This window comes from Cibotium barometz, chromosome 21 (genome assembly GCF_041138505.1).
Source record: "Cibotium barometz isolate CiBa-2024 chromosome 21, ASM4113850v1, whole genome shotgun sequence".
In the NCBI taxonomy this organism is placed as follows: Eukaryota; Viridiplantae; Streptophyta; class Polypodiopsida; order Cyatheales; family Cibotiaceae; genus Cibotium; species Cibotium barometz.
In genome coordinates, this window is record NC_141066.1 from 38,445,686 (window position 1) to 38,461,908 (window position 16,223).

Below are 16,223 nucleotides of genomic sequence, written 5' to 3' on the forward strand. Positions count from 1 at the left end.
CTCCACCTGGCGCCCTGCGAGAGTGAATGTATGGAAGACCATAACCTTGGTTTTCCCAAGGTTCACAGTAAGACCCCTCTGTGTGCAGAAATCATCGAGTGCATGTAGATGCTGCTGTAGACCTCCTGGAGACTCAGACACTAATACAATATCATCAGCATAAAGCATAATATGTACTGAGGTACCCGCTAGATCAACTCCATCTCCGCCTCCCCGTGTAATGAAGTCAGCCACCTCATGAGAGAGAGAGTTGTATTAACGTCTACTAGAGGCCGAACTTGACCTATGAGACAAATCAATGTACAACTGTCAATGTCTTCTGGATGTCCAGCCTCTAAGAGGCCATAATGGCCTATGAGACCAAAACTGAGAGTACATCTGAAGTTGGTGTCTCATCAAAGAGAACAACTAAATGAGACTAAAAAGTACAATAAACTGATTGTCTTACAGTTATAAAAACAGAATTGTAAGACTCCGAGATGACACTGAGTAGAAAATACTGGAAAATGTATATCAGGTAGATCCATGTATGCTGATCAGCTGAAGTGTTGCCCTCTCCTTAGATCAACTATCTCACGGTGAGGATGCCGTGGGCGGGATCCTGGTGGGCGTGGCCGACGAGCACGACATAAGATGACTGCGCTATCAGTGGTGACTCCCTGGGAGCATGATCGGTGCCTTGATGGCCCAATGGAGAAGGTATCAGGAGGTGTGTGGGCTAGGTTGCTAGTGCTGGTGCCGAAGAAATCTGTCAGGGTCCTCTGTCTAGGTACATCATGGCTCGGTCTCCTGTCTGCCAAGAGGGTCTCTCTGTGTCTCCTGAGCTCAAGTAGGAACAATCCCAGGCATCTCTGATGCTTAAAACTCCATGACCCTGCGTAATGGCTCGAAACCCTCTCGAAAGAGGCAGTGATATCTCCCTCGGATCTCATAATAGACTGTACATCGGCAAATGTAATGCTCCTCTGTCTTTGCCTCCTGGTAGCATAGCTGACAAATCCGGTCATCCAAGATCTGATGCATATATCGCCCTGTCTCAATCCGCAGCTGGTGTGATGAGGTCCGGATCTGTCCAATAGCACAACGTATCCCATGTGATAGGTGTACATCACGCCGGGCGGGTGATAAAATCATCTGGTGAGAGGTGTAGAAAATGGCTCTTGTAATGAGACATTTTCATGCCTAAGGGCTCAAGGGGGCTAGTCCATGTCCTCTCTGTGTCCACTCTGATGATATCCATCCTGATCATGCGGTTTTGCTCTGAGCGGGTGAGATCCAAAAATGGACAATCCAAACTGTACTGAAAGGGCGGTAGTGCCTCTATCCGCAAACCATGTAGGTCAAACCATGATCTCATCTGAGCGTACCAGCAATGAGTATCTCCATCCTCTGCCAACTGTATGGATGAGGTCAATGCCAATCGGGAGTACCTCTGCTGAGGGAGCTCCCATAGCCGCTGTAAAAAGGTAACTGCCTGGAATAGGGCCTCGGTCACTACTGGTGCGGCACCCAGCTCAGCCCGAACAATCTCATGTGGTACTGATGATTTGCTCCGAATCATGCGGGCAATCATCATAATCAGTGGTCTCTCCATTTGTCTCCATCCCTCATCCGTCCCTCTCTGAGATTTGTGATGTATGCTGGCCCCCCAAATTGGAGCTCCGTAGAGGAGGGTCGGTGTGACAAGCGTATCAAATAGCCACAATCTGGTGCATGGCTCCTGAAACTGTATGTGTGCACACTGCCTCTCAAGTGCCCCCAAGGCTGCATGCCCTCCAGCTAATCTAGCTGCTGTTGCCTCCTCCTCCAGGGAGAAACGCGGTCCTGTGAAAGTAACTCCCAAGTAGACATATGACCTGACGTACTCAACCGGCTCCCCTCGGAAAGTGAACTGAGGCTCTGATCTCGTCATCCATGCTTGTGTGGTGTTAAACACCATAACCTTGGTTTTCCCAAGGTTCACTATCAGATCTCTATCTGCAGAGAAAGCCTGTAATGCATCGAGGTGTCTCCGTAATCCCTCCGAAGAGTCTAAGATTAGAACAATATCATCAGCATATAACAAGATGGGTATCAACACCCCTGCCAGGCATGCCCCTGGGCCTCCCAATCTGTCTACATAATGAGAGACCGTGTCAATGTACAGTCCAAAGAGGGTGGGCGATAGTGGGCATCCCTGCTTCACCTTTATCGTGCTGGTCACCATATCGGATAGTCCGCCTGGAGCTCGGACTCTGCCTGTCACAGACTCATACAAAGCATATACCCCCCACTGCGTATCCTCGGGTACCTCAATGTCATGCAATCTGTGCATAAGCCTAGCACGTGGTACGGTATCGAAGGCTTTGCGGAAGTCCACAAAGCAGCAGTATATCCTTCTCTTCTGTGCCCTGCCCTCTTCAATAATTGCCCGAAGTGTCAGTATGTGATCTAAGGTAGTAAATCCACTCCTGAAGCCGGCTTGTCCATGTGCTCGATGACCATGCCTCTCTGCCTAGCGGCTCAGCTCCGACTCCAATATAGAGCCATATAGTTTGGCCAAGTAATGGGTACCATGGGGTCCCCTCTCTTAAAGAGTGGTACAATGATATGCTCTGTCCAGCTTGCCGGGAAACCCTCACAAATGGCACATTAAACACATGTACGATGAGCGGAGCCAAAGTGTCACGTGCATATGAGAAGTTACCCATCATGATCCTGTGCCTTTCCATTTCTGTAACCTGTCTATCGCATCTAGCACCATCCGCATAGTAAAAAAGGTGCTGCTAGCCGGTCTAGCTCCCAGTGGAGGGGGGGTGGGGGGCTGTCCTGGTGCATCATATAGCTCTCTAGCGTAAGGATGCCATGCCTCAGGTGCAGTAATCGGAGTACCAGGCTGTTTCTCCTGAAACATCTTCCATGCCCTCTTGCTGTCCTTCCCCAGGAAGAGTTTGAGTGATGGAGTTGATGATTTGAAGCCTTGTGAGTAGACTCTTACTTTGGGCTTTTGTTAAGGTTGGGAAATGCCCGGAGCTTTCCATTGGTTTATAGCTTCTGAGCATTCCTTTCATTTGCTTGGCATTATTCATAGAGTTATTTGAATCAAAGGAAAGCCCAGCGTCAGAGGAGAAGGTTGAATGGCTTGTTGTGTTAGTCATTTGTTTAGGTTTCTTGTATATTAGGCAAAGATTTATAGCTGGCTGACCTTTGCTATTGATGATCCCTTTGTGGTTTTGTAGCTTTGGCAAAAGCTCAACAACTTCTATTGGAGCCGCAAGAAAGGGATTATATTGTTGCACAGATTAACCTTGCGAGAGGTACTTTCTTCTTTAGCTGGAATGCTGTTTTGTACTTAAGAAGTTGCACGCTGGCTGGAATGCTGTTCTGCATGTTTTGACTGTTTTTTTTTGCATGTTTCGGATCCCCTGCTTGGTGGTACATGCATGCCATTGTATTGCTGTTCTGTTTTATGATGCTCTCACCAGAGTCACATCTGCCATCAGGAGGCTTATAGAGTCATGTTTTAGTTTTCAGTTTTCAGGTTCTTTGTTAGTTTTTCCATGGCACTGTATACCCATCGTACATTGTACTATTCATGGTCTCATAGACCCTTTGGGTCTTCTGTAGATGTTAATATCTTTCTTTCTTTCTTTCTCCTTTTGTAACCTGAGCGTTCCAAGTTAGGTGGGGAGATACCCAAATTGAGAAAAGGCCTTAAATCATCAGCTTCAAGAACCTAGAGGCAAGAAGTGCTGTATTTAGAAACAGGGGCAACCTTAAAGTACATCAGTATTATTAATGAAGATCTGATGCAGCTTTGACTGGAGGAAAGGAAATATTGGAATGCTCAGGGTGACAGAAGCAAGAGATAAAAATGGACTATTTTCAGGGATGGACAAGTTTGGAAATGAAGAAAAACCTAGCATGGAAAGAACCACTGACACTTCAAATTAGTGATCCAATCCACCTCTCAGTAGGGGGTCTGTGAGACCACACATAAGCTTAACATAGCTGTTTGGAACTGTAATGGGAATTTGTTTAGCGAGAATTACACAGGGAGAGAGGTCAGCTTTTACACAGAGACATCAATGCTGAGAATGGTTGATCAACTGTGATAGGATATAGTTGGGCCTCTCATCTTATAGCCAAGAAACTCTTACATCAGGTGGAGTTTGAGGTTTAGGGAGAGAAGCCATGTTGTTTTGCCCTCATCTTTTGCATGTTGCATATGTGGGGAAGGAGGAGATAGATGCACAGTACATGTTGGTGAAAATCAAGAGAGGATCGCACCTAGTCTTTGTTATAGTGGACATGTATATAGGAGTTAGGTTCTTTTCATGAATTTGACTGTTCCTTTCTTAAAAAGTCATTTGAATTTTGTTGTTCTTTTCACGAACCTTCTCAGAGGACGGGGATGAAAGTCCGATAGTCCTATTACCTTGGAATGAGAGGCTTGACAAGACTGTTCGTACTCTTAAGTTTAGGGTAAAGGATGCACCTATTTTGGCGTTATTGCAACTTAATCAACCGTTTGTGGTTGAGGCTGATGTGAGTGATTACGCGATTAGGGCTGCCTTGTTCTAGGGGGCCGACCTGCGGCATTTGAAAGCAAGAAGCTTGATGAGAGCTAGGTCAGGTGGCATACTCAGGAGAAAGAGTTGTATACATGCATTAAAAATTTGGAGACATTATTTGTATGGATCCAAATTTGTAGTCTTGACTGACCATGAGTCGATCAAGTACATCTGTGATAGACTTGAGTTGGGAGGGAGGAAGGCACGGTGGGCAGAGCGTATGCAGGACTTTGATATGGAGGTTCAATATAGGAAGTGTAGTTTGAATCGGGTCGTAGACTTTTGAGTCAGATTGAGGAGGTGAGTCTTTTGAGTTTCACCAAGATTAGTGATGACTTGTATGATTCCTTGAGAAGGCTGTGTTGAACTGATGGGCATTTGAGTTGGTATTGGCAGTCGGTTTAGGGAGGGAGCTCCAAAGTTTGACTAGGACTTAGAAGTTAGGGGTCATATGACCTGTTAGGGTGGTTGGTAGTCAGTACTTGATTTGGGACAGATTATTGTTTTGGGATGATAAGAGTCTGTGTATTGAATTGTGCTGAGATTAGAAAAAGGATCCTTTATACAATAGGTCATCCGGGGGCACAATGGACCTATGATTTGGTAAAATGGACTTTACTGGCCTAAGATGAAGGTGGACATCCAAGCCTATGTGGCAAAATGTCATCAATGTGAGGTGATTAAGGTTGAGCACCTTATGAGAGTTGTTACATTCTCTGGAGATCCCTTTTGGGAAATGGAAAAGTATTTCTATGGTTTTTATTATGGGATTGCCACGGAGCGGCAGAGGGCATGATGCCATCTGGGTGGTGGTGGACAAGTTTACAAAGATGGGGAGATTTTTACCTACAAGGTCAACCATGAAAGCAGCTTATTTGGCGGGGTAGTTTGTTGAGCAACTTTTCAGGTTGTATGGATTGCCTCGTGACATAGGATTCGAAAATTTATGGACACTTTTGGCAACCAGTTTTCCAGAGATTGGAGACTATGCTGAGTATGAGTTTCTTTGATCATCCTCAGTCCAATGAGTAGACAGAGAGGGTGAATAAGATTTTGGAGGATACGCATTGTGCATACATCTCTAGGTGACCATCTGATTGGGAAAGATACATCCAAATGGTTAAGTTTGTGTACAATAGTGCTAAGCATTTGGCTACTAGTTATAGTCTGTTTATGCGGATGTACGGTTAACAACCTAGATCTCCGGTATATCAAGACTTAAGGGTATTAGAATTGATGCGGCTAGAGATTTCTTAGCGGATATGCAAGAGATGCTAGTTAGTGCACGGGAATCTATCAGAGCCGCTTAGGATAGAGCACGGTTTATGTTGATAGGAAGCATTTGCCGAGGGAGTTATCTGAGGGAATGCTAGTATATCTAAGGATACCCAAGAGTGTTGAAATGTTGCGAACGGGGGCGGTTGGGAAGTTGTCCCCTAGGTATTGTGGACCTTACATGCCTCTTGAAAAGGGTTGATGAGGTGGTTCATGAGTTAGAATTGCCTCCTTATATGAAAGTTCATTTGGTTTTTCATGTGAGTAGACTCAAGGAGAAACTAGGGCCTGAGGATAACGTTGTTACACCCTAGGCGCTGTTAGAGGTTTAGGACTTGTCCTTTGTTCCCCATGAGCCAGAGCTATATAAGGATTTCAGGGAGAGGAAGCTTAGGACTGAGTTTATCGCCGAGTATAAGATCAAGTAGAAAGATAGGGCGGTGGAGGACTCGACTTGGGAGATAGTTGCTAGTTTAGAGCGAAGGTTCCCTGACTTTGTTTCCTAGAGAGAAAAGGTCTTAGGTGGGGAATTCTGTTATGTACCTAACACTAATCCTGCGGATATGGTCCTAATTTGGGGAAGGTTGGGGAGCCTTGAGATTAGGGGAAGGCTGCATGCAAGTTAGAGGTGGCTAGGGTTCATTAAACCATGGTTACTCGCTATTTATGACCAGATGGTTATTTATGGTGGTAGTAGTCACTGTATAAGTGACTTTTGGGTTATTGAGGTCATATATTGTTATATTTGACAGTTGGTCTGTGCTTACTCTTGCCTTGGACATGGTGGTTAACATGCCGTCTTGCTGAGGGTCCCTTAGGATAGGGTCTGGTGTTATGGGACGGCAAGGCTGATTGGCTTGGCCTTTGGGGAGTAGATCCTTAGCCCTTGGCTCGTGGGAGATTCCGGATGGAAATACGGTTGGGAGGTGGGTTTGCCGGCACCCTTCTATGTTGTTCTAACCTTGTGTGTTTAGCTTGTGTATCAGGTGATTCTTCGGGAGGAATCTTACAATACCTTATCCTTGGAGCTCGCTTGTTTGGGGAGGATACTTTCCAATTGCAGGAGTAAGTTTGGATATTAGCTGTGAGATGCGTACTTTCATAAGCAACTGAATGTTGTGGAAGAAGAAGTTTTGACATAGCTTTGGAGCTAAATCACCTTGTATGGCCAAGGTTGGTAACCTCAGAATCTTGAAGGATTTAGAAGTTATGAAGGGAGAGTTTGAAATTTATTCTCCTTGGTTAAGCAAGCCTCATAGAATCATCAAGGTAATTAATGAGGTAACCTGAAGACTGGATTTGCCACCAAGGGTGAGGATTATTCTATCTTTCATGTCAATAGATTGAAAATGATGTTGGGGGGAGTGGAGATAATCTTGTTTTGGATGATGAACTTATTCGGTTAGAGGATTTGGCTCAATATGTTCCACACAAACGAAAGTTTATTCTAGACTTTTGTGAGAGACTAGTGTGTTCCAAAGATGCTAATCAAGTGGAAGCTTTGTATTGAAGATAATAGTATTAGGAGATTGTGGATGTAACTCGCGGCGGGTGCCTGGGGGACTAGGGCCTTTGGCACACTTGTTGATACCATCAATGCATATTAAAACATTTAAAAGCTGGACAAAACATCCACAAATGTTGAAAATGGAGCTTGCACATGTGACACCACATAGAGGCCGGAATGGGCCGACCCCCCCCTTGGAGTATTTTATTACCCAAGGAGAATAATATCATGTACAAGCTTTGAGGGCCTTACTCTCCCCACAGGAGATGCCGGCAATTATCCATATACAAATGCCATAACACAGCCCAACACAAGGCAACTGAGCCGGAACATAGGCTGTAGAAATGCCGAGCCAACAACATAATCCATATACCTCCGTGTGGGTACTGATTCTTCCCCAAAAACCACGGGTCTTCATGCAATAGAGCTGGTACAGTAAGTACAACTCTCCATTCAGCCGGTACAGCCGGTACAGTGGTTGGTACAACAGATACAGTGGTTGGTATAGTCAGTACGATGGTTGGTACAGCAAGTACAACAAGTACAAATGTTGGTACAACATGTACAGTGACTAGTATAGCAGGTACAGTGGCTGGTACAGCAAGTACAGAAGTTGGTACAGTTGGTACAATGGGTGGTACAACAAGTACAAAAGCTGGTACAGCCGGTACAAGGGCTGGTACAACAAGTACAATGGCTAGAAATCATAATAAATGATTAAATACCCTTGCCTTCAGTATTTCTTCGCGATGGAAGCCTCCAAAACAGTCCCCAACAGTGGGTATTCTTCATGGGCAGCCTTCAAGAGAGAGAGAAAGAGAGTAGCCATCATTAGGGCAGCCTATAACGGTGGTAGAGGCTAGTGTGCAGCAAGAGAGCCTCCATTAATGAAGAGAGAGGGCTCCAATTTATAGATTTGGGCCTCCCATGAGCTAAAATGGCAAGAGAAGGCTACAATGACAAGTGGAGAGCCACACAATAGCTGAAGTGACAAGTGTGAGGCCACTTGTCTCACTTTGGTCGACTTTCTTGCCACATGTCCCAATCTAAGAGATGGGTCCTTCCATAAACTTTATCTCTAAAAATATCCCAACTAGTAGACATTCCTTCATAGGCACTTTGCCAACTCTTGGTATCTGCTCAATTCTAGATGTAATGACGTGAACAAAATTTCCATCGGAGTCGGGCCAAAAATAGCAACTCTCCTAAATTTTAGGAGTGTGGTCCTTTGTATTCTAGGATAATCCCCCATTCCCAAAGCTTGTACTTTCCAAATATTTAGACATCCTGGAGTCCACAAGACCCCTTTCATACTGGGAAATGTCGAGGCTGGTGATAGTATCCGTCCATAGTAGGCCCTCTATCAAACATCAAATCATCTTAGCTGAGTTTGCTGCTCGCCCACTAGCACATTGAGGCATCATTCCAGGTGATTGCTCATCTTCTGTAATAAGCATTTTATATCTCAATTAATATTTGTCCTGACTGAGTTTTTTGTGTCGGCCCTAATGGCTCAACCACTCATTTGTATGCCACCTACAAAAGCATTTTGCATCTTTAAGGGTTTGGAGTTTAGCAACTTGTGTGCCAAAACGAAAGCAATTTGCACTTGTAATTTTTGGACTCTAGAGCCTAGGAACTTTCTGGTTGTGCTACTCGTGCTTCACCCTTAGCTATCTATGACCTGCTTGTAGTGGTGGGTGTGATTTGAGATGGGCATTGGTGATGGGTGCTTGAAGTAAGGTATGTCTGCATTTACGTCTCCACTGGTATAACCCCTTTCCAAGCCTCCTTAGGCCAGCATTAAACCATAGCCTGAGTAAATTTTATGAGACCAGTTCAAGGATACAACACACATCATGCCATAACTTTTTTTGTTTGTCAAATGGGAAGGTCATGTGTTCGTGCACATTCTTTTTTGAGAAAATGTGTATTGAAAGTGTACATATCCTACCAAATATTGACTTGCCATACCTGATTATTATAGCCTTGTTCCATACACCAAGTTACATTGTATGATGATGTTATATCCAAATTATTGCTTCTCTTTATGATACAAAAAATGTGTGCTCTCAAAGTGGATTAACCATAATTCTCTTTGCTTGAGGTAGTTTTTTAACTTAGTAGTTCCGCTTTGTAGCAACTAAGCTCTACTCTTTCTGGGTTGTGAATTGGTGGTTTTCTTTCCGTGCATGTGTTGCAGATGAACTAAGAGCGGAGAGAAAGAAGCAATTGAAGAAAGACAATGCTTCTAAGATAAGGTCACTGGTTGATGAGGTAATGTGCCTCATGTACTCTAGTTTTGATGGTTCTTACCATTGCCCAACAAGTGTGATTGTGTCCATGGCTCTTTCATGAATAATAGAGTCACCTAAGAGGGGCCTGATTGTTGAATCAGGTATTCTTTCTGCTTGTGCGCTGAGGGGCTCACTTTGTACATTTATGATATGGAGTGTCTATACCCTCTTACGCAAGGGGTTTTGCACATAAAATCCCTCTTACCCCATTGCGTGCTTTGTCCAAGCTCTGAAATACCCATATTTTACTTGCATATATGCATGAGTGAATTCCCCTTGCTTGTGCCTCACAAGTGTAGTCCCTCATCTTATGCAGCTCAATGCATCTCATTGATCCGCTTTTTAATTAATTCTGATCAATGCTTCCTTCTAATGTCTTAAGGTGATACAACTGTTTGTTGTCATGTATCTCACATATTTCAAATCATTCCAAGGGGCATTTTTCCTGCTTTTCTGATTTGGGCCTTTGGTCATGTAGGGTAAATATGAATTACAGTATGAAGACAGTGAAGAGTTCAAGCAAAAGTGGAAGCAACGGGTTCGTGAAATTCTTACGGAGCAGGAGTGGCGTAGGCGTAAAATGCAGATGCGGGTAAGGGTTGCTCTACTGTCTTATGTTTCTTAAGCAAGAAGTCAGCTACAGTTGGGGTACAGATGTGAACAGCAGAATTTTGAGTGGTGTGGCTTCATACTTCCATCGCCCAAGCCAAATCTTAATGTGATGCACCTTGCAGATATCAGAAGAAGAAGGTAGATTGAAAAAAGATGAAGAGGAGGCCAGGGAACTATCCAAGAGAAAGCGTGAGAACGATGAGAAATGGGAAGAAACAAGGGAAAATCGGGTAAGATGTCTATTCAAGAGATTTCTAAATTTGATTCAGCCGCAATCTCGAAAACAAGTGAAAGATTCACAATATATGCCTACATTTCAAGGAAAGTATCACGTTTCAAAAAAATTATTGAATTTTGAAGAAATTATTGCAAGATTAAACCCTACCCAGATATAAGGGGAAGCAGAAAGAAGAAAGACTCCCTGTTGGGAGAACTCTGTAATGTCTGCAAACAAAGGGGCATATGGAGACTGTCCATCCTGCTGCAAGTCTTGTGCGAAGGTAGGCATCTCACTAACACATTGCAATGTGCAAAATCTAAAAGCCAGGCCTGGCTAAGCACATCCACTTAAACTGGGCCTCCTCATCCCATATGACCACTGTGAGTGCTCTACACATTTGAGACCTAAATAAGTATGCCACACCTCTTGAGCACGTACTCCCCAAGAGGCATTTATAAAGAGACTCCCATACAGGCTTGAAACCTCGGGTAGCTCTTTCTTGGGCCTTTGATGAGTCTGTGTGTAAAAGACGATGTCTCTTCTTGTGTAGGTCTCGACAAAACCACGTGGGTTGGACCATAAAGTCTCATTACAGTTCCATGTGGTCATATGAAGCACATCTGTGATCTAATAGACCCTGCCCCATTATGCGGGGTGCCTTTGTGTAATGATGACCTGACTGTCTCGATAAACAGCCCATCGGTGCCTTGATTTCGATCTTCTTCTACTCCACCTGCAGAGGAGTGAGGTCATCCCCTCTGCAAACCTTGGTGCCTTTCAAGGCAGCTCCTTTTTTTCCCTGAAAGAAAGATCCTTCGTTAGTCATAAAAGAAAACATCCGTGAAGGTGAACTACAAAGCTACTCTCAGAGGAGCGATGTGTGCATCATGCAAATGGGGTTAAAAACCAAAATATAAGAGGGGGGCGGCTCTCTCCAAGTTGAGATATCGAGCTCAACCAATGCAGATGTGGATAACACGCTAGGATGACACCTCCGCACTTATGCCACTGGAATGGTTGGTGAGATTATGGTTGATATGCCGCTAGTGGTTTACAAGTTGTATAATAGCCACTTTGGTTATTAGAGTTATGGTATAGTTATAGCACTAGCTTATATAGTTGGGGTTCACAATATGGATCTTGTATGTTCTAATAGTAGAGTACTTTCCCTTATAGTATGTACTGTTTCCTTTATGATATGTTTTTTGTAGAGAAGTGAAGAAGGTAGAAAAAAAATCAGCTATCCATCTCTCTTGTGTGCTTGTCTACTCATGTGTGTGAAGAAGTTTGCTTGCAAGAAAGAAAGAAAAAAATTCAGCCATTCATCTCTGTCGTGTGCTTGTCTACTCTTACGTGTGTGTAGCAGAGTACCAGTTCGCTGGTAAGGGTAACTCCATCTCTTTCCATTTGATTTAAAGCAAATCTTTGCAAGTAGCTGCTAGTCAAGCACATCAACAATAGGCATAGCAAGAGGAATTGTCATATCTTGGAGAGTCCTCTTTAGTGAAACAAAGGTAGTGTATACTGTGCAAGGTCCAAAGCACCTTTCTATCTTTATTTTGTTCATTTGAAGTTATTTCAGACCCCGTTTTGGCCATGCAAGGTACTCGCAGACACTCTGTAGAAGTGTCGACAGTGAGATTTTAGCTCTGGAGTGTTTTCACACTGTAGTTGATTTAAAGTGCCTACAGAGATTTTGGGGCGCATGTATGGCAAATGTATGTTGATGTGATTGGTTCACATAAAGTGGGTGTTTGCTGGTAATTGTATGTATATCTGCTAGATAGATTACTGGAGATTGTTAGATTGTTGTCAGTGCAGAAGTTACTGCAAGTTTTGTTTGGCCTACACAATACCATATTTGGTGCAAGTGGAAGTTACTCCAGGTAACAATGTCTGATAGTCTATCCTAGATTGTGAGCGAGAAGATAGACAAGAGGAACTTCTAAGCATGGCAGTTACTGTAAGTTTTGTTTGGCCTACAGAGTACCATATTTAGTGTAGATGGAAGTTATTGTAGGTAACAATGTGTGACAATCTATCCTAGACTGTGAGCAAGAAGTTGCACAAGAACAACTTCTAAGCATGGAAGTTCAAGATGACAAACTTTCTCATGGAAAAAGGATATTGGGAGTTTATGGAAGGTGACGACGAGACGCTTAAGCTCTTGGAAGAAAATCTCACTTCACAGTAGGTACAAGCCTTTAAGGCATGGCATGAAAGGGCTAGCAAAGGTATGTATTGACTCTTCATTAGTGTGTCCGATTTTGTGATTGGTCATACATAGGATGCTACAACACCTAAAGATGGGTAGGATACCTTGTTTAAATTGTATATATGTGTGTACATATATAATAGGGAGTGTTACATTGTTATATGTATACAATGAAGTGTTAAGGTTTCAGCTTACTGTGTGGCCTCGCTAAGCAAAGATGGAGAGTCGCTTGTCCATCTACGATGAAAGCCTTGACGTCATTGCGACTGGCTTTGAAAAACTACATAATATGCAAAGGAATAAGCTATGTATCTATGATTACTCATTGAAGATTAAAGGGCTTGCAGATGCTATTCTCTAGATTGTCAAAAGTGGAGAAGCAAGTGCAAGAGCTTATGGACATATGGGCTTGGAAAGACTATGATGAATTTCAAACATCTATCCGAACTTGAAGAAATTTTCCAAGCTTTCAGGATCTTATAGCTCTTTTGGTTAGTGAGGAGATGAATGTTGGGAATAAATCATCCTCTAGTAATATGAAGGAGCATACCTTTTACATAGACACAAGTAAAGATAGAGGTAAATCCTTCATCTAGAGGCCGAGGTGCAGGTCGATATGGAAACAAAAACCATGGACAACAACAACAGGATTCTAATTCACAAACATATGAAAGAGGCCACTCTAGAGGCAGAAGGAGCCAGAGAGGCCGAGGTGGATGATAAAAAAATCAGAGTGGAAAGAGCATAGAGTGCTATTACTGTGTCAAACAAGGGTATGGACTGCTATAAAAAGAAGAATGACATAGAAAGTGTGGGTGTATTTCATTAAAGAGAAAAGTGAAGTGTTTAATCTTTCATTGATGCTCTTAGTCGGATTCCTGAGATTAATGCCTTGATAATTGATGATGTTCCAGGTGCAGGGCACCTATGTATTCAAAGAACTCTTGCTTTAGTCAAGAGATATTTCTATTGGCCACATATGTGGTCCTATGTGGAAGACATGGGGTGCCTAGTGGGGAGATATCCCGAATGTGGGAAGAGACTTATAAGTGGAGGCATAGTTATGAGTAATTATAGGGTTAAAAGCTTATAAAAGCATTGGAGGTAATTATAGAGCCCATTGGCCTATAAGTGTGAAACCTGGGCTCATAAGTTATCACAATCGTTTGGTGTGACATCGTTGAGCATGGCCCATAGGGATGTTCACCAACACCTGTAGTGTGTGGCTTGGTGGTATGGAACGCCAGGTCTTACTGTGGTGCGGGGGCTTCTCCAAAGATGTAGCTATTAGCTATGGCTTTCAGCTTAGGGGAGAGTCCGGAGAGGAAGTTTACATGACGCAGCCACCAGGATATGAGTGTCTTGTACACCCTACACTTGGATGCCACGTGGACATTTTGTAAAGTAGGTGCAAGACTTAGAGTGGTAATTGGCCCTTTATGAGCTCTTGTCCGGGGACAAGTCAGCTAGGGATCCACTGTAGGGGCTCATGGTTAGGTGTGCATGTCCTGTGTTACCCTTTGGAATGATGTAGACGTGTACCAAGCATTTATTAGGCTTCCAGAAATTAGTGTCAGGTGACATAAGAGTAGAAGAGCTAACCAAGATCTTGAGTACGGTCACGGGGCTTAGCCATAGGCCAAGCATTAGCCCAGTCGGTTAGCAGAAGGCTTGTTGGCGGTCAGCAGCAATGGCTTCCCAGCAACACACGTGTGAAAGCGATGGCATTTAATGCCTAGTCATAAGCAGGCCGACAACTGTTGCACAAACTGACCAGCATATGGGAGTGCCTATATAAGGGAACTTCAGTCTTTTGCGTCAATCATCTCATATATTCTGCAAGAGCCACTGTTCAAGGGTCTAGACAGCCAAGAAGAGCCAAGGGCAAGGTGGAAGTTGAAGATCAGATCAAGCTGCCTTCGGGCTGGTACCAAATCTCACAGCTACAAATGGATCTACTCAAAACCTTTTGAATCCTGCCTGACCTGTGGCCCTCTATCTCCACCCCTCTGCCCATAAGCTGAAACTAAAGAAAGTATTTTTCTTTTTCTGAATCCTGCCTGAACTGTGGCCCCTATCTCCGCCCCTCTTCTGTGCATGAGCTAATCTGAACCTCCAACACTGCCATATATATTGGCCAAGTATGACCAATCATGATGGTTAAGTAATTATTTGGATCCAAGTGGTCTCTTGCTCTATGGATGGGGACTATGGTGTTGGTAGTTCAAGAGGGTGGGGAGCCTTCACAAAAAGCCCTGTTAAAGATGTGAGCTAGGATGGGCTGTATGTCAAATGCTCGGTGCAGAGGTCTTCATGATCCTTAGCTCTACCAGCATGCAACATAAATAGGGCTTTCATGACATTGGAGAAGAGAGAGAGACAGAGAGAGAACAATGTGTACTTGTATCAGTACATATGTGGCACATGCACTGGAAAATTTCCACTACGCTTTCAAAAGAAGAAGAGTTTTCTCTTGATGTTGTGGCAAGAGGTGGATCCCTGACTCTTGGAAGGTTTTTTTTTTTGCAGGTTACAAGTTGGCGGGATTTTATGAAAGGTGGTAAAAAGGTAAGGATTCACCTTTCATCTCTTTTAAGCTTTAGAGCTCCACGTTTTACGAAGATGCCTGGATCATTTGTTTTTGAAGGCCAAAAAGGGAGAGCTGCGACCGCCTAAGCTGAAGACAGAAGATCCGAACAAGTCATATGTGCAACGGCCTGTAAAAAAGGGCTGAGGTGCTGGTGGAGAATTTTCAACAGAAATTTGGATAAATGATGTAAAGCGTTTCTTCTAAATTGTAAAATATTAGCAGTGTAGCTTCTTCTTTTTTTGAAAGAGATGCATTTGTGGTTGATTCTTGGCTTTGCTAAACCAAACATAGAAGAATGATAGCCAAAAGTTTTCATGCAATTTGGTTGAGATATAAAATATTTCTTACTCAGAAGAGTACTGCATGATGCAGTCTTGCCTGGCTTTCATTTGCCAGCGTGAACTCAAAGTTGGCACTATTAAATTAAAATGCATGTCTTTCAGAAGGGTATCTGGGATGGTGTTTATAGCACAATGAGCTTAATATATTTTGTTAGGCTATTGTTATCTCATGTATAAACATTTCTGGTCAAGTTACCACCGAACACACAGCAACACCATGAGCAGGGCGCAATATGAGCTTATTGTGTATTTTGTTAGGCCATTGTTATCTCATGTACTAAAATTACTGGTACAGTTACCACCGAACACATCAACAACATGAGCAAGGCACATCTGCACAAGGCTATGTTCACTACTACTCCTTTAAAGCACAACTGAATCTCAACATCAACATCAACATCAACATCAGGGACTTGCCACAATTTGGCAGCTTGCAGGGAGCCCATTGCCCATACCCACATCTTAAAGCTCAAAAAAGTTCCACATTGATTTGAAGTTGAGCTTTTCCAGGATGGAAAAGAAATAGTGGTGGTTCTTTGCTGACTACTTACCCTCATGCATGTGTACATTGTAAGTACGTGTCATGGGCAACTTCCCACCAAAGAGTGTCATT

At 43.4% G+C, this 16,223-nt stretch overlaps 1 protein-coding gene across 1 annotated transcript in view; it reads left to right on the top strand.

The window, feature by feature from the left end:
- Nucleotides 1–15,719, top strand: part of LOC147627162 (uncharacterized) — a 64,202-nt gene extending 48,483 nt beyond the window's left edge. Inside the window, exons 4-9 of the mRNA XM_086815788.1 lie at nucleotides 3,219–3,296; nucleotides 9,539–9,612; nucleotides 10,111–10,224; nucleotides 10,367–10,474; nucleotides 15,209–15,247; nucleotides 15,327–15,719. Coding sequence (XP_086671914.1) covers nucleotides 3,219–3,296; nucleotides 9,539–9,612; nucleotides 10,111–10,224; nucleotides 10,367–10,474; nucleotides 15,209–15,247; nucleotides 15,327–15,413 — 500 coding nt within the window. The 3' untranslated portion in view covers nucleotides 15,414–15,719. The remainder of the gene's footprint in view (nucleotides 1–3,218; nucleotides 3,297–9,538; nucleotides 9,613–10,110; nucleotides 10,225–10,366; nucleotides 10,475–15,208; nucleotides 15,248–15,326) is intronic.
- The last annotated feature ends 504 nt before the right edge of the window (nucleotides 15,720–16,223 follow it).